The sequence below is a fragment of the Synchiropus splendidus genome, chromosome 16 (assembly GCF_027744825.2).
Source record: "Synchiropus splendidus isolate RoL2022-P1 chromosome 16, RoL_Sspl_1.0, whole genome shotgun sequence".
Lineage (NCBI taxonomy): Eukaryota > Metazoa > Chordata > Actinopteri > Syngnathiformes > Callionymidae > Synchiropus > Synchiropus splendidus.
Window position 1 is genome coordinate 13,844,834 of NC_071349.1, and position 18,301 is coordinate 13,863,134.

General features: G+C 42.9%; 1 protein-coding gene across 5 annotated transcripts; it reads left to right on the forward strand.

Annotated features, from left to right (window-relative positions):
- The first annotated feature begins 77 nt into the window (after window positions 1-77).
- Window positions 78-18,038, forward strand: klc1a (kinesin light chain 1a). 5 transcript variants are annotated; one of them, XM_053844795.1, is made up of 16 exons: window positions 78-455; window positions 4,325-4,592; window positions 4,812-5,042; window positions 5,170-5,248; window positions 6,519-6,747; window positions 6,971-7,058; window positions 8,018-8,119; window positions 9,484-9,657; window positions 9,885-9,984; window positions 10,077-10,129; window positions 10,480-10,547; window positions 10,673-10,781; window positions 11,202-11,363; window positions 14,582-14,718; window positions 15,983-16,049; window positions 16,334-18,038. In XM_053844795.1, the coding sequence occupies exons 2-16, from the start codon at window positions 4,326-4,328 to the stop codon at window positions 16,397-16,399; spliced, it is 1,932 nt and encodes a 643-aa protein (XP_053700770.1). In that variant the 5' UTR covers window positions 78-455; window position 4,325; the 3' UTR covers window positions 16,400-18,038. The 5 variants fall into 5 exon arrangements, with proteins under 5 accessions (XP_053700770.1, XP_053700771.1, XP_053700772.1 ...); XM_053844796.1 differs by having other exon boundaries at window positions 11,202-11,336; XM_053844797.1 differs by lacking the exon at window positions 15,983-16,049.
- Window positions 18,039-18,301: the final 263 nt, after the last annotated feature.

An 18,301-nucleotide genomic window follows, 5' to 3' on the forward strand; every position in this document is an offset into this window, starting at 1 on the left:
TGTTTTAAAAACAGCGCGTCAGTATCATGGGAGCTTCCCCTTTAACCCGGGGAGGGATGACATCATCAGCCGAGGAAGAGCGGGGGGCGCCGGGTAACGCCATTTTCGCGTCAGTCTGGCAGCCAGAGCCGAGCAGCGCGCTGTCAACATCCCGTCAACAACTTGGACCCTGGCTCAGCCAAGCAGAAGACGTGGTACTGACCCGTTTCTGCCATGGAACCGAGGCAGAGCCGGCTTTTGTTGGACGGTGCCGACTGAAGCCGATGCTGTGACAGCCATGGCGCATTGAAGCTCAGCGCCAGGAGGACTGGAAACTGCATTTCTCCAAGTGCTGTTGAGTCTTCTAACGACCTTGTCTGTGATAAACGACACTTTGACTTGTGCAAGACGTGATTTAGAAAGTCAACAGACGAGTGAAGCAGGAGCTACTTTGGCAACGGATGTAAGAGAGAACGGTAAGCGCGGCCCCGCGGATTAGCTCCTTAACTACATAATTATAAACAACCAACTAATAAGCAGGTTATGAGTCGCCTCTATAACACACCACCTGCCATAGGAGTGGTTATTGAAATGATATCGTTGGTGTGTGAAGGTGTTACCGGCAGGGTTTAGACGCGTTAAGCACGTTAGCTGTCAGAATGCTAACGAGTTAGCAGTGTTTGTTTGACAAGTACTGGCCAACTGGTTCTTCAGGTAAATCCGTGAACGAGACAAAGCAACAGGAACCATGGAGCCTGAAGCTTGACAGTCAGCCAGAGATATTGCTGGTGTTGGCTGTTTTCAAGTGATGGACGATCAAGATGCCCTGTTTCATTGATATTCTGAGAGGAGAGGGAGAGATGTGAAAGCTGCCTGTGTTCCTGCTGCTCCCCAGAGACACTGGATCCCAGTGTGGAATCTCCAGCTGATGTCTGGACACCAACAATCACCCTCCATCATTTATCATATAGACTTTGTATAGATATTTTATATAGACATGTTTGTTTGTGGAGCAATCCATATGTCTATAGGCTCCACCAAAACAGTGCCATGAGTGATTCCACCTTGTCTTTCCTTTACTGAATTATACTGTTTATCTACTGAGTCCAATTCCGCCCGATGGTCTCCTAGCAACCAGAGGTGTCTCAGAGGCATCCAAAGGATTGGTTACTTACAGTAACTGAATTAATTAGGTGCAGAGAAACAGAAACAAATCTGCTCCCCTTGTGCTACAGGAGGTGGCACCTCCTACTTTGGATCAACCAAAACAATCTATTGTTATGTTGCTGGATTTTGAAGTGCCTTGATAATTCTGGAAAAATATTAGAACAGGGAGGAAAAAATAGCATGTAAAATAGAACAAAAATGCAATATGCTTCTGTACTCTTGTGATGGATAGACAATCAAAGGTGTGTGACAGAAGTGATAGAAAAGTGATCCTGTTTGCCGACTCATGTTTAGGTCTGTTGCCGTTTGCTAGCTACTTTAAATCAGCTATGATACCTTACTCCAACTGCCTGAGAATGGAAGAATTTGCAGATGATAATGTGACATCAGTATTTGGTTTATATTGTGCAAAACAACTAAAATGGTTTCCAGATATGCAGTTATTAATTTATTCTTATTCCCACCCAATACCAGTGATGTTGGAGACATCCTTGAATAACTTATGTGCCCTCAAGTGACTAGAATAACTGGAATACAACTCATTCCTCCTTGGAATTTTGCAATAACTATTTCATGGCGTATTGCTAACTGAGCGATATCAGCCTGAGGTACTTTGTGGTTACAAAAACCGCAAGAATAATTGCTGTAAATTTGACCGATAAATTACTTAAATCAATTGCTGTATAATTGTGTTGACACAACCACACTCATGCCTAGTGTCTCCTGGTTGATCTATCACAAACATCAATGTATTTTGGAGTTCGCTTCTCTTTAGAGCCTAAATGAAGCCACTGTTATGGAGTTTTCACCTGGTTTAAATCCCTGTCTGTAGGATTTTTTACAAATGAAACAACACGACTGGTGTTCCAGCAACTTCAGCCCCTGTTCCGCCTCAGCAAAACAGAAAAGCATAACTGAAGTCAGCGAGCCAAGTTATTAAAATTGTGGAGCTGCCAATATTATTTGCTGTCTAATCCATCATGGTTGATTATGTTGTTTCAGAATATATGCTCAGAAATTACATTTAACTTCAGTAATGACAGTAATGTCTTTGCTGGTTTGCTTCTTTTTTGCCGCGTACTGAATATCATCGATCAGACTTGAGCAAGTTTGAGATTATAACTGTTGCTGGTGTGCACGTTCAGTCATGTTTGGCCTTTCATGTCCTTATTTGATCTGTAATATTTGACTAGGCTTAGAGTTTCACTGAGATAGACAAATCTCTCCGTCTTGCTTCTTGTGACTCATTTTCCGCGGCAAGTGAAGTGATAATGATCGTGATCTCAGTTTGCTCTCACCTTCACTGATGTCAGAGTAAATGCTCACTGCTCCACTCTTTACACTGCGATTCCATTGTAGTCTTGTTGAGCTGTTAAAAGCTCAATAAATGCAAGCATGATACAGACAGGGCTGGTGTGACAAACACCCATTATGAATTGAGTCTTGTCTTATGATTAAAGCGCTAACATCTCATAATACAACAAGGACTTTTCACTTGATGTGTCAGAGTCCTTCTCTGCGGTTTGGAAATCACTCTTCTTCTTTACACTATCTTCCCTGACACTGCTGACTAAGATGCTTGTCACAGAGCTTCCCTTCCTGCTGCCAGGCTCCGTTCTCCATGCCCTGGGCGCTCGCTGTTCCTCTTTTAGCGCCAACTCTGTGCATGAAAATCTGAATTGCCCTGTGGTTCTCAGTTTCAATGGAGCCTATTTACATTCAAATGTGAAAATATATCTCCGTTTCCTTCTGGTTTGCTGATGCCAGAATTAGCTTCACGTGATGGTTGTAGCATTCCAGCACATCCTTCTAGTTTGTCCTCACCCTGTCTGAGTTTGACATTTAGAAGTGACTGACTCACCTGCAAACAATAATGCCGCCTTGATATTTTTGGACACACCTGTGATGATACACTGCTGCTGCCGCCTCTTGCGACAATCTTTTGCTGACAAGGAGGTCAAACAACTGTTATGAGGAAACTGACAACGTTTTTTGATGTGTGCTTATGCAAATTGGAGGGGGCCAATAGTGTTTTGATCAGGGGCAACTCCATCAATTCCCTGCTGCTGTCGCCATTCTTCCCTCCGTGGTGCGTTAGATTTGGTGTCAGCTGATCCGCTCCTTGTGCGACTTGTGCTGAGTCACAAGGAACCATCAGGGATATGGCCTTTCCTCTGGCTGTATATGCGACTCAGTGCTGTTGCCAAACTGCTGTTTTTTTAACCAGCTAAGCTGAAAGTTGAGCTAGTTCCCATTTGCCCTCCTCGTCTACTGAAACGTTGAAATTAGAATCTGCACTAAATGAGCCAACGTCATGCGGCATATTTAGTCACTACTTAAACCTCTGTCATGACTCTCCCAGTCAGTGCTGTTATTAAGTAGCCCCAAGTACTGCTGATACATCAAGCATAAGAAGAGTGTGGATGTTTATGTAATAAATACGAGGATGGTCAGAATCAAGTTGAGAGATTCATCTGTTCAGTATAGCTTCTTCTATGACAGCTATATTGTGTATTAAATTTGAACCTTAGGTGCCACACTAATGTGGTTTGACTGATGCTGATATTCATTTTTCGCAACAAGGCAAACTGTGACAGAGAGATGTGAAAAGGTCAGGATTTATTTTGAATAACTAAAGGTCAGGGCCTTTTTGTTGCGACAATTTCTTGCTTGCTAAATGCATCTGTTTGTCTCAAAAATGAACAAGAAATGCATCTTTGAAATAGACAATAGACAGTTGTTGGTTGGTTATAAATGATGTGCCCACTGTGCCTTTTCATGAGTTTTTAAAGTGCTCTTGTCTTATCTGAAACTTGAGTTTGAAAACATCAAGGGGCACATTGGTGGAAACATTGGAGCCTTTGATTCTGAGGTGTCACTGTGAACACATGTTGGGATGTGGTGTGAATGATATGCTAAAATCAAATGCATTGAGTCTGTTATCCTTTGACTTTAGCTTGAACGGGTCAGAATAAGCAGTCATCTAAGGACACATTGGTTAACATGAGAAAGTTGTGCAGTTGTGGATGGTGTTTCAAAGCACTTGGCTGTTTGTTCAGTGCCTTCTACAGACGATTATTATTATCGTCTGGGATAAGCTCCATCACAGTCTGATGAAAGTCAAGTGAAGTCAAAATTTGAAGGTCAGGTTTTCTGACTCCCAGCTTCACCTCTGCAGGATGCGTGAGGACATGTCCAGCATGGTGTGTGTGAAGGAGGAGGAGGATCCTGGGGAGAAGCTGTCCCAGGATGAGATCATCTGCCGAACCAAACAGGTGATCCAAGGACTGGAGGCTCTGAAGCAGGAGCACCACTCTATCTTGGACGGCCTGCTCGGCACACTGCGATGCCTGAAGCAAGACGAAGAAGGGGTGCTGGTGGAGGAGAAGTCCCACATGATCCGCAAGTCCTTGGAGATGTTGGAGTTGGGACTGGGAGAGGCACAGGTATGTTGTTGCCCCCGAAGAGTTATTGCAACAGGTGACACTCAGGGTCTTCCATAGTACTGTAATAATAATGCGGTTATCTCAGCACCTGCCAAATCTTCTGTTAAGATGAAGCTAATGCATGGATGCATTTCTACAATTTAGACAAGAAGCCTTTTTCTGTGGTTGCTTTGTGTCAGTCATTTAACAATCCTGTTTTTCCATTTCCTGCACGTCTAGGTGATGATGGCGCTGTCAAGTCACCTAAGCTCAGTAGAATCCGAGAAGCAAAAACTCCGCGCTCAGGTCCGTCGGCTGTGCCAGGAGAACCAGTGGCTGAGAGACGAGCTGGCCGGGACCCAGCAGAAGCTACAGAAGAGTGAGCAAAGTGTTGCCCAGCTGGAGGAGGAGAAGAAGCACTTGGAGTTCATGAATCAGCTGAAGAAGTACGACGAGGACCTCTCCCCCTCTGTGAGTCTGCGGCTCTCCTTCGGCACTGTACTGACTGAGGAGACTACTTTTAATATCTAGTGATGAAGGATGTGTCATTTATCCAAATCCATCTAACATTTTCCTTCTTTCTTGTGCGCCTCTTTAGGAGGAGAAGGACTCTGACTCGAGCAAAGAGAATCTGGACGATCTGTTTCCTGATGACCAGGACGACCAAGGCCCTGGCAGTAAGGGTTTTTAACGTTTCTTCTTCACTCAGCAGCGAAATCTGAAGCTATTTCGTTGTTAATGAAAATGTCATTTGTCTTGCCTTGGATGGAAGTGTACCAACTTTTGAACTGTTCTTTTTTGTCAGAAAACAAAAAAAAGTGCTTACTTTACATGAAATACCAGCTGTCCAATGTTAAAAATCTGTTCCCAGCAAGGTTAATTTACTTACTCATGTGTGGTGGTGTAAGTTTACAGTCTAGTTTGTTCCTCTCTCATTTTCGCCTACTTATGATTGCAGTGCACTTTTTGTTGTCACTTATCTTGATACTTTATCAGTTTTAAAACCCACTGTCAAGTCGAACAAAGTGCTCTTCTGTTTATTTGATTCATCCGTTCGAGGGCTAATATACAAAAATAGATAGAGATGTGAATGAAAAGTCTTTGGTTTCTGCACCTCTGTGTGTGTGTTTTGTGAGGTTTAACTTGAAGACAGTTTGAGGAAGCTTAAGTCCTGTCTGTCTGGTGTTATGGTTATTAAGCGTCACACCCAGCAACACCTCACACTCATTTAACAGAGAGCAGAGCAGCATGTGTCTCACTAGTCTCCCAGGCCTGATACTGGATCTGTGTGTGTGATAGACAGAATTATGCACAGTCAGAGTTATTGTATGGTTTTTGTGGTTGTTGTTATATGCATGAAAGGAGGCAAAATAACTAATTGGTGTGTGTGAATGAAGCCAGAGACGAATCACATCCCTGCATGCACCTCCACCATCCTTAATCTCCCTGAATGACAGTGCCTGTGTACGCGGAGGATACAGTTAACAGTGGCACAGATGAGACGTTTTGCTCCTCCGGCTTATTCGGATTGCCTGTAAATCTTGCAGAAATTGCAGTCAGCAGCCAGAGAGTAATGATGATGACAGCTCTACTTTGTATTTGCCCAAAGCAACTGAGGTTTTCACAAGCACACATATTTACTGTTTGAGTAGTTTATATATTGTATGTATAGATTTAAAGGCATTTTTTTCTTCCTGTCTAGCGAAGACTTAAAATTCATAGCCTGAGTTTCACTGCTGTAGGTGATTTCAGTGGTGTGACAGGCTCCAGCTGCACACCAGGCACCACTTTACTTTATACAGAAGTGCCTGAAATACCTCAAAACTCTGGCTCCTGACTTGACACTGGAAGTTCATTCTGACTTGACTTTGTGAATATAAAACAAAAATCCATTTACTACTTTTTTTTCCAAGACATCTTTATATTTAAAGTCATTCTCTTCTCCAGTTCAACCAGCTCATAGCAGTGCCGCAGCAGCCGCCGCCCAGCAGGGAGGTTATGAGATCCCAGCCCGACTGAGGACCCTCCACAACCTGGTGATACAGTACGCCTCCCAGGGACGCTATGAAGTGGCCGTGCCCCTTTGCAAACAAGCCCTAGAGGACCTGGAGAAGACCTCCGGGCATGACCACCCTGATGTGGCCACCATGCTCAATATTCTCGCGCTTGTTTACAGGTGAGATCCAATTGTTCTCCATTTGCTGATTCAATTCACGGTTTTGCATTTGCCTACTCCCAAAATGAAATCAGATAATAGTTCAGAACTATAGGAATCTTTTGAGTAATTTTGGTGCAGTATGCAATATGCAGATGCAGTATGGCTTTTCACCTAAATGTCAGGAAATATGAACATGTGGGAATGTGGCTGCAGTAACTCCAACCTCACCTTTGTCCCTCAGGGATCAGAACAAATATAAGGAGGCAGCTAATCTGCTGAATGATGCTCTGGCTATCAGAGAGAAAACCCTGGGCAGAGACCATCCTGCTGTGAGTACCGCTGTTTTTCATGTAACCCTATCCCGTTTAGACTGAGGCCAGCACCAGTGTAGAGCTGCTTTCATTCGGTTTGCAAGTGCAACATTCTCCTGGTTTCCTCCCCCGTCGATATAACTAATTCAGACACACTTTATTACCACTGATAATGGCTCCCATGATAGGAGTCAGAAAGTAAAAGCTTTTTGGTTTAAGATTGAAGACAGAAGCTTTATTTGAGAGGCCATCAGTGTGTACATTGTTGCTAGCGTTTTATCCTCCATTAAAGACAGATATCAACATGATTCCTAAAAGGCTCATCGTGTGGCATAGCATGGAGCAGGTCGACTACGATGATAAATGCCAGCACTTTGTCAGACTGAGGTTAGCCTCCCCAGCTCTTCTCTTCCTGCCACAAGGTCATATTTCTCACATGGAAGTGATTATACACAATCATAATACATTGATGAAGTAATTTCTGATGATGAATAGAGTATTTTATGGATGCGTTTGTCATGTCTGATGACTCACTCAGAAACGTCTGTCTGTGCAGCTTTAACTATCAGCCTCTGTGGTAAGATGATAATGTTATCCCTATGGATTCTACTTCTAAATAACTCAGTTGAATTTCATTCTGAAACTTATTTTCCATTTCCTGACTCGAGCGTCAGTCGCCTTCCTGTTCTCCCTCTTTCAACTCTGCCCACATGGCCAGCAGACCTGGTCTGAATCAGCGATCAGCCATGACCTCCGAGCACCTCTGAAGTTTGTTCACTTCCTGTCTGCACATGTTTAAGATTCATCACGTTGAGGGGGGAATCAAATTACACCACTTCGTTTCCCCTTCCTGCACAATTGTTTTGTTTACTACCTGTCAATCGTTCACCAGGTGAAATTGGAGGCAGTGTTGCGGTTGCACATGTGGGTGAATGTCATTTTGATCTACCGAGATAACATGTTTGGGTCTCTCTCAGGTCGCTGCTACTCTCAACAACCTGGCCGTTCTCTATGGGAAGAGGGGGAAGTATAAGGAGGCGGAGCCTCTGTGCAAGAGGGCGCTGGAGATCCGAGAAAAGGTGGGTCGATTGATTCACTGAATGTTTATCTGTTGAGAAATTCAGGCACAACATGTGCCAAAGAAGGTAGTTTAGGGTCACCAGATATCTCAAGTCAGAAATCGTAGTCATTATTTATGCTCTTCTAGATATTTATCACATTTTTATGCCAAATGTTTTTGGCATAGAGATGCACTATTTCACTTCAGGATTTCTTCTATTCTCTTTAACACCACTCGGCTGAAAGTCTTCTCTGCTTTCAGCTCCAGAATTCTAATTTCCTCCGAGAAATCCTTTCACTGGGTGCCCACTTCTTATTGGAGCGGCTTTAGACCTGAATCCTGTTGAGACCTTCAGCCTTCTCTGTCTCCAGGCATCTGAAGCCTTGATGTTTACATTACCTCAGCATTTGCCTTATAATTAGCTGGGGTTTAGTGACCAATAATTCATAGTTTTCACATTAATGCAAAACACTCAGGAAATGAGTTTGGAAATCGATACATTTCATCAACATAAAAAAACTTACAGTTTGCATTCCCTTTTGTTTTAATAGAGATTTGGCTTTTTAATGGTTGAATTCATGTGATACTATTCTGCTGTATTTCTCAAAGTGACTCACACAGCTGCCCACATTCAGCAGTACTTTAGTTAGCATGACTCAGCAGAATTGCTTTGCATGACCTTGAGCTCTTAGAAACGGTTTGATTCCTCCTAAATGTCGGCCCTTGTTTGAGGAGGGCACTTTGCAAATGACATTCATGATCCAGCAGCCTGACGTCCATCAATAAACACGATCGATTCCTCTGTGACCCAGACTGAGCTGGAGCATCATTTCAGTGAGCCTGGTGAACCTCCATGCTGTCAGAGGAGGCGTGGGAGGCATCAGAAAGAAGGGGTTTTCAGTAGCTCTGGTTCATGCTGTGGATCACAGATGCTGCCGCTGTCAGTCACAGAAGGAAGAAGGGGTTTGATCTTCCCCCTCTTTGGACTTGGACTGCACATAAATGAAGCCACAATCCATCACAGAGAGATGTGAAAGCTACCTTTTTATGTTGTTTTTAGTGGGCTTGCCTTGCTTTGAGTCTCACTATGTGTAGCTTTCAATCCCTCATTTCCTTTTGAAACATCCTTTTCAGGAGTTAATACCTGGCTAATACATCTTTCACGCTGCCTCCAGTCAAATGTGCTTAAGCTCTTTGGCAGCTTAGAAAAGCTTATTGCTCCGATGTTTAGTCTGAAGGATGTATTTAAAATCAGGATGTGAAATATCTTGCTTTTTGGCTTCTTAAACGGTCTAATGTTTACCCAAAACGAAGCCATGGTTGCTGCGGAGAGGCCCGAGTGTCTGGTCGTCTCTTTCAAACTGTGGTCTCCTTGTGTGCCAGGTGTTGGGGAAGGACCACCCGGACGTGGCCAAGCAGCTGAACAACCTGGCTTTACTGTGTCAGAACCAGGGCAAATACGAGGAGGTGGAGTACTACTACATGAGAGCACTGGAGATCTACCAAACCAAACTGGGCCCAGACGACCCCAATGTGGCCAAAACCAAGAACAACCTGGTGGGAAGGACTGAGACTTGACATCTTTATTGATAGTTGCTGAAAGGCAAAGTTATGGCTTCAAAATAAACAATAATACAAGTTTAATTTAACATGTAGTATTTAACAATTTTACCACGTAGTTATGTTCTTATACTGCACTTTTCTCTATGAGCTCTGATAAACGTACACTGTCTTCAAATTTGTCTGAAACGTTCACTCTTGGTCTCATCTTCTGTCTCCTCCAGGCTTCCTGTTACTTAAAGCAAGGTAAATTCAAGCAAGCCGAGACTTTGTACAAGGAAATCCTCACCCGGGCTCACGAGAGGGAATTTGGCTCTGTGGATGGTGAGACCAAGTGTAGTTTAATTCAGTCTGACTTGTGATACTCTGGCTTTAGCTGTTTTAATCCACCAATGACCTTTACTACTCTGCTTCAGATGAAAACAAACCAATATGGATGCATGCCGAAGAGCGAGAGGAACAGAGCAAGGTGATCAATAATTCTTTGGGAATTCACAGTGAGACCATGAATCCATAATATTTTACATCTGGACACGTAATTTATCACATAGCACCAACTGTTTCTGCTGCTGTGACAGGAATTTGTTATTGGAAACATCAGTAAAAGGAATTATTTTCTTGGATTAGTAAGCCTCAGTGAGAACCCTCTAAGTTCGCATGGACGGATTTGGTCACCACCGAACGTATTTAGTTGTTAAAAGCAAGGAATTATGGCCTCACTTTAATCCTCTCGTCTTGCTGACTCCTTGGAGAAGTCAGATCCATCTGGGATAAATGTGGCAGCCCATGTTAAAGATGGTGACGGGAGTGTGTTTGCAGGGAAAGCAGAAGGATGGCTCGCCTTTCGGAGAGTACGGTGGCTGGTACAAAGCTTGTAAAGTGGATAGGTAAGTTCTCAAGGTCGGAGCAACCAGAAATGTGGAGATAAAATCTGTTGTTCAGTAGTACAATCTGCTTGACTGCAACATGAAGGTGTTGAAAGGTATTTATTGAGTGGAGTGTCATGTTGCAGCCCGACGGTCACCACCACCCTGAAGAACCTGGGTGCTCTTTACAAGCGACAGGGGAAGTTTGAAGCTGCTGAGACTTTGGAGGAAGCTGCCATGCGCTCCAGGAAGCAGGTGCAGTGCTCAAGTCAATTTATGGTTTTACCCTTAAGTACACATGAATTCATAGCAGCATGTTTAAATATTTGAATCACAATAGTTCTTCATCATCAGTTTCGGAGTTCAAATCTTTCTTTTTTTCTCCTGTTCATTGAATTGAAGTCAGGCATATTTTAATGGCATGTTTGTGCTGAGGATCTCAGGAATGGCTTCATATGCAGTACCAATTACCTACTCAGGCACTTCTCTACTGTTAGCGTGGTTGCTCTGAATGATTGATATACAAGGCGGCAAGGTCAGCCTGCCTGCTCTAGTCCTGTCATAGTGTGTGAATCAGCTGCTTGGATCTGAATTATAATCCATATCTTGTATTGAAGCTCGATTGTTGTCGTCGTGCTGTGAGGGGACTTATCTATGTTTGTTTTTCTGTGGCAGGGCCTGGACAATGTGCACAAGCAGCGCGTGGCTGAGGTGCTGAGCGAACCCGAGGCCCGCGAGAAGCAACGCAGCCGCGAGAGCTTGAACTCGGACACGGTGAAGTACGAAAGCGGGCCCGACGGCGGCGAGGAAGTGAGTATGAGCGTGGAGTGGAACGGGGTAAGTACAGTACACAGCCCTCCACACTTGACTGGCAAATTATCAAATTATCCTGCGCATATGTTGGCAAATTAAGAATACTTCTGGACTGAAGTCACAAGATGTGTAATTGAATGAAATAAAACCAGGTCCATGGTGAGCGGACAGCTGAACCTGAAGATTTCTTTTGTTTGCAACATTATTGGCTTCATCATTAGTTATAGTTTACATGTTATATAGTGTTATTTTCTATTTAAACTTTTTAAAGACAAAATGCTGATTGACTTTCTCTTTTTCTTTCTAACACTAGATCTAGTTTCCTGAATAAACCTGACTCATCAACCATTGCTGTGCTTCCATCATAACAAACTCTCTCTTTCTTTATTAAGAATAGTGTCCACTAATGTTTCTACTCTTTTAACTCTCTTAACTTCTCCTTCATGGATGCAGCTCTTAGAGTCAGTTAGCTGTGGATGTAGAGTCTCTATAGATAGCTGCAGATGCTGCTGCTGCTGCTGGCCAGTTTCCTCTCATAGCAACAGTAGTCATAGCACCACCAGCAGCCAATCAGCATGGCCTCTCACAAGCCTCCCGCCTGCCTCGGCTCTGGGAGGTGCTGCTCAAAAGGCACTGATGTGTTGACACTGTCTCACATCGACGCCTGTTTACAGCAGGAAGTGACTCCTGAGATTTACTTTATGCTTCCTAATTGGCCTTGTGTCAATTAACTTGATGTTAAATCCATGTGGTTGTTAAAGTAATTCACTGGAAAGAGTTGCATATGCTTACAAAAACACATCTTATCTCCCACTCTACTTTGACTTGTCGGTGTGTTTATCACTTCAACATGGGCTCTGTACTGTACTCCTTTTTCTGTGTTGTTAGCACGTTGTTGACTGTTTATCCTTGTTTGGCTTGTGTGTATCCTCCTCCCTTTTTGTTTCAGTAATTTTTGCCTTCAGCATTTTTTGTTTGCATTGTCTCCACGCAAGCAGCCGGAGATTGAAATAACGTAGCCTGTATTTGAGGAGCTCTTTTCCAATATGAGAGAAACAAGAATTTAAGATCCATCAATCAAAATGTATCTTGTTTTGGAAAAGAGCTTTTAGTTTATAATTCTTTATTTAAATATGAAGAATCAAAGGTTTTTGTGTGTCTGCTTCTGCTTACTAAACAAACTTCTGTCAACAATTATACATGTTCAATACGTGCATTTGAGCCTCAGACGCAGTATTTCCTCATCCGCAGAAAAGCACCACCTACAGACCGAATGTGCGCATTACACTCTAACGCAATTTACGGTGCTTGCAAAGTAAGATTAGCAGAACAAGAGAAAACCGCGTGATAAATACGGAAAGTGATGTAAACTAAAGAAAGTTGTCTTGTGTTTTTTAACATGTTCACATTGCTAGTGTTTTTAAAAAAAAGTGAGTAAAAATAATGTCTTTTTATTTAAGGATATTTTTGGATACTACATGAATTGCGCACACAAATTAATTAAAAAAAAATTTACTAATCAAATATAAGGTGCATTTTTTTTAAACATTATGATAAATATACTTTGGTTTTCTCTTTCTGCAAGTGTCTTCTACTGTCTCTATTAACTCTGGTGTCCATGTGTGTTTTGCTTCTCTCTGCTCCTGTCTGACCACAGGCTTAACTCCTGATGCCTTGTTTTGGTTTAACAAAAAACTTCTGCATGACGGATGCCTCGACCCCCTCACCCCCTTCAGCTTCGCCGTATTCTCCAGCTTTTCCTCCTCTTCTCTCTTTCCTCCGCTCACTGGCAGACTGAAGGATAATGTGGGCACTTTTTGGGTGCAAAACCGTCGAAAGAGATTTAGAAGCACTTTGATTTGACCTTCCGTAGATGGAAGGGATCGTGGCCAATTTTGCCCTTCCACTTTTTCGCAAGTTATTGTGTTATAGATAATTGCATTGTGTTATGGGTTCCACCACAAATGTCATGTTAGATTAAAGTAGTTGAAGCTGCTCTAATGTAAATATCTCTGTGCTCATTTTTAAGTTAATAATGTTCTTGCTGTGGTAGAAGGCTAAACTAAAGTGATTCAAAGTTGTGGCTCAGCATGACCGTGACGCTCATAGTTTCCACTGTAGATCCTCCGTGTTGCTCCGTCCGTGCTGTGATGTCATCGAGAACGCCGCTCTGATCCGCATGGCACTTTCCCACCGTGACACCCCTAAATAACCTCGGCGTCGTGCCCCCGCCCCGTTTCTGTAAAGCCGTGTAAATAAATATTGGGTGGCTGTAAACAATCCGTGTGGCTTTTGTTGGAGAAGTGGAAGCCAAATATTCAGCTCTGTACTCGTCTCTTGCTACTAATCTGCTTGTCCTGCTGTGTCCACTTTCTTTCTTCTAATAAAACTTTAACTCTTTGCTGACGTGAAACTGGCTTCTCTTTTCTTCTCTCTCTGTGAATTTAACAAATGTCTGCTGTTGAGCTGAAGCAACACAAGTAGAAACTACCTGCTTGTTAGGAGGATAAATGAAGCTTTTTACTTAATTCACTGTTGGAACACTTCAGAGTCGAAATACAGCAGAAGTTGTGAGCACTACTTCAACTTTCGCATTTTGGCTCAGTGCATTTGTTTCTGCACCATTAAGTTTAAACTGTCAGTTTTGTTTATTAAGTTGTTGAATTACAGAAAAAAAACGATTGACTTAAATATCAGTGATCAATCATCGCATGAAAACTTGGTTTCTCAGGGAACATTTTTCAGGTCCAGGCACACCACAGTATACACAACGCGATGTCATCACCAAAACATCCGTGATAGAGTCTAAATGAGATGGGAATGGATGGAAAATATAAGTGAAAAAAAACCAAAAGCAAACAGAAGCTTTTGTTTGCTTTTGTTCAGGGATTCCTCCATGTTTGTTGTTGTTGTTATCATCCTAGCTGCCATGTGTCTTGTGCATCAGTGTGATCAGTGGACCAGGAACTCCTGCACTTACAAACGTTCCCTGTTGTCTGGAGAGCAAACTGTTTGTTTTAATTAATTAATTGTAACTAATTTGTTAAAGTCCCACCCCTCAGAGGGGTGGTTCCGATCATGATCTGAACAAAATTCAAATGTTATTAGTTATGCTGATCTCCCAGGAGGAGGGCTACTTTCTGCTGTGGTGCTTGCGGTCAGATCCAAAGAGGAAAAGCTATCGGGTCTAGCACTACAAGCTGCAGCGGCCCTGTGTGTAACGCTGTGGCGTCTCCCACCAGGACGGCTCCGGCTCGCTCAGGAGAAGCGGCTCCTTCAGTAAGCTCCGCGCGTCGATCCGCCGCAGCAGCGAGAAACTGGTCCGGAAGCTGAAAGGCGGCGGCGGCGCTTCAAGAGACAATGAGCCCAAAAGCTCCGGGTAACTATCCCCACCCTCCCAACTGACTGTGGTGACTCTTGCTTTGCACTGGAGCGGCCGGCATGGCGGCTGGTGAACTAACCAAAACACACAAGAAGGGATTCGCTCAACTTTGCTGGTGCTGAAGCGGAAAGCTGGCTAGCTGTTTGCACATGATCGCAGGAGCGTTTACTGACACTTTCTTTTTTTACTCTTGCATCAGTTTGCCCCGTTTTTTTTTTTTTTTATTGCATTTTTAAATGAAGGCTGCATTTGGTTCAATTCTTTCCATTTGTTTTCTTCCATATATCAAAAATCAGGTGCTTCTAGGCAGCATTCTGGCTCCCTCTGCCGCATGTGCTGGCTCTGCACTGGGGCCTCCTCCCAGTTGGACACGCCCAGAATAAATGATGCAATTGTAAAAAAAAAAAAAAAACAAACATGCTGGACTCACAACCTGGGATGGCGAATGCATCCACAGCCAAACGTAGCCACTAATGTTTGCCTCTGGAAATGAATGTTTTGTTTTGCCTGTGGAAGGTTTTATTTATTTGATTCTGAAGTAGAGTTTGACTCTCCTTTGCTGCTTTGTGTTTCTGGGTTCATTGGACTTCGACACACGTTTTGCATGGCTGTTTTAGTGTTTGTTTTATTTATGAATAAATATTTCATCTGAGCGTTGCATGCCTCGTCTGTGTGCTCCCTGGTTTGCTTTCTCTCCTCTTCCCTTTGTGATGATGATGATGATGATGATGATGTCACTGCCGTCATATATTATTTTGGCTTAAAAATCGAGGTATCACTCGAATACATTGGCATCCACTTTACAAAAACTGCCTCTCCATGTGCTTCAAAGACTCTTAAAACAGCTATTTATATTGTATTCAGCGTTGGTGGTGCCAGGTAAGAGCACTTTACTGCGATTGAACATTTGCAAGTCAGCAAAAATAGTAGGATACAGGGTTACACACAGTTACAGTTATGTTCCGGTCAAAACTAGGCCTCCAGATTTTCGATCGTTCAGAGAAGAGCTGTAAAACATCTGGACACGTTTGTGCTGACTAATTTCATGTTGTGTGACATGGCATCGTGCCAGTCCAGATGAGCTGCCCATGTCACATGACTGCGTTTCATGAGGCCGTGTCACACCGTTCAAATCTGATTTGCTCATCGATAAAACCAGATGTTTGGCCTGTCACTAACCTGTGTGTGTGTCATTAACCACCATGCTCCACCCCTCCCTGCCCTCTGACCCCTCACCTCACTGACCTGCATGCGGGTGCAGCATGAAGCGAGCCAGCTCACTGGGCGTTCTTAACGTGGTGGACGTGGCGGCCGGTCAACACTACCAAGTAAGGAGCACAGCTTTGTGTCCGGAGGTGCCTGCGGCACCAGTTTCATCTGGGGGGAAGTTCTCGCAGCCCGTGTTTTTAAAGGCTCTAATGAGGGTTCAGTCCTCTGCTGAGTGTGACGTGACCAGGATGGGGCATACGCCATCTTTAATTTGGGAAGTAGCTTCAGTCCTGGGTGGAGGGGTATCTTAAAGGTCTTGAATCTAGAAGTTGTGTTGGCTTAACTCGTCCTTTTTTTAGGCCAAAACCTGACAGTCTTCATGAGTTTGTTTTTTGTTTTCTAGAAGCGAAATAATCATCTGAGGAAGAGTCGTGACCTGAGCGCCAGCCACACTAACCTGGCGCGTTGACGGTGCTGAAGACCTCAACCAAACTTTGGACCCTCCTGGATGTAAATATGTGTGTTATTGTTCTGACTGCAGTGACTTTGTTACACTGAGACCTCTTGAAATACTTGTGTTCAAGTAATGTGGCCCAAAATACAGCGGGCGCTTTGGCGTTGAGAGCCAGAAGTGACGTCCTGGTCACATAAAATTCTTATTCTATTCCTAAACACTTTCATGACTGCAGCAAACTGTTCTGAAGCTGATGACGGTTTCTCTGCTCAGGGTTTCCTCTGCACACTTACACTGAACTCGGTCAATGTTGAATTGTGTTTTTAAGCGCGTGTTTTGGTTACGTTTCTTTATTTAAATGCTTAAAGCTGCACATCTGCATGAACAAGAAGCGCACTGATAGAACAAGGGGCACGGTTGGAAGGAGCGAAATGGCGTCACTGGTAGTTGGGCGACATCTGGTGGTGCGTTTATACACTGCATCCGCCTTTCTTGCGTTTGATACGGTAGAACTTCCTCCAGTACTAAATTATAAATCCAAAAAGAGTCTTCTTCTTCACATACGTTTTGATGAAATCCAAGCAAAACAGTTTAAAAAAAAAAAAAAAGCTGTCATAAACCTCATAAAAGATAAATACGATGATAAATCAAGACATATCAATTTGTTAAAAGTGTTGTTATGTGAAAAACTAAAAAGCTACAGCTAACTATGCCTGTAAAGTGCTAGCATGAAGATCAAACAAGACAAAAATGTACACTTCTGCCTGTTGAATATGTTGACACGAATGGTCACTTTTGGTTTAACTGAAAAAAAAGAGAAAAGTTAAAGCTCAAAATGAAATCTCTATTTTCCTGTTAAACATGGGATGCTGTTACAATAATTGTATTAAACGGTGAACAATTAATATTTTTGATGTGAGACAAATGTTGCAGGTAAAATGTGGTGAATGAGAACAAATGGAATGTTTATATTATATTTGAAGTCGATGAAGAAACAATGCGAAGTACATGGAATGCAATATCTTGGTTTGAAAAATGGGTATATTGTGTGCAGGGATGTGCAATAAGGTTCTGCTTTGCTTTTAGACATTTGGATCCTGGTTTAACTGAAGTAACTGTGGATGTTTGCAGATTTTATATCCTTCATTATGCTGATTTTATCATGAAGATGTTGACTATTACACCCCCCAGTAAAAATATAAATTCCTGGAATGTAAATAAAGCAGATGATCTAAGGACTTGAATAATATCTGTGGTTTTCTCTTTGTTGGATGAAGGAGCGACCAGTTGTTTGAGAGATATTTGTTGACTGTTGATCAGTCTCCCAGCAAGCTGCTTCTTTTGTCGCCAATCATGTCTTAAATGTAACTTTGTAAAGCAACGTGGCACATAATGTAACAGCCGTTGGTGGTGATCGGATTAGGAAACACTCACCTTCTTGTTTAAAGAGCTGAATGTAACGGAAACTTCACTGCTTTTCTAAATGAAAAATCGACTTTGTGGTTTTGAATTGACTTATTTTTATTTGTAAAACTCATGCAGCCTCTTAGCTAAATTTACAAGGCCTGTCTGAAGTGTAAAACTTTTTCTGCAGATGGTTTTTGTTGTTCCATGTCCACCTTTATTGTTATTGAAGAATAAATGGTCCAACTATTCCTGTCTGTTTTCTTCATTGAAATCATCTGTTTGCAGTTAATGCTATATATATTTTTGTTTGTATCGCTATAGACGGATAAATGCATGTTTTAGTGGAGACTTTCGCTCACTTCCATATAGAATTAACCGAGTTTGACGGTGTCGGCGCCGATCACGGGTGCGGCCTCGGAAACCAAAACACTTCACTCGCTCCTACCTGTCACGTGATTCAACATGCGCGCTCTAATTCGTCTAATCTCCCGTCAATCACGTCGCAGAGGC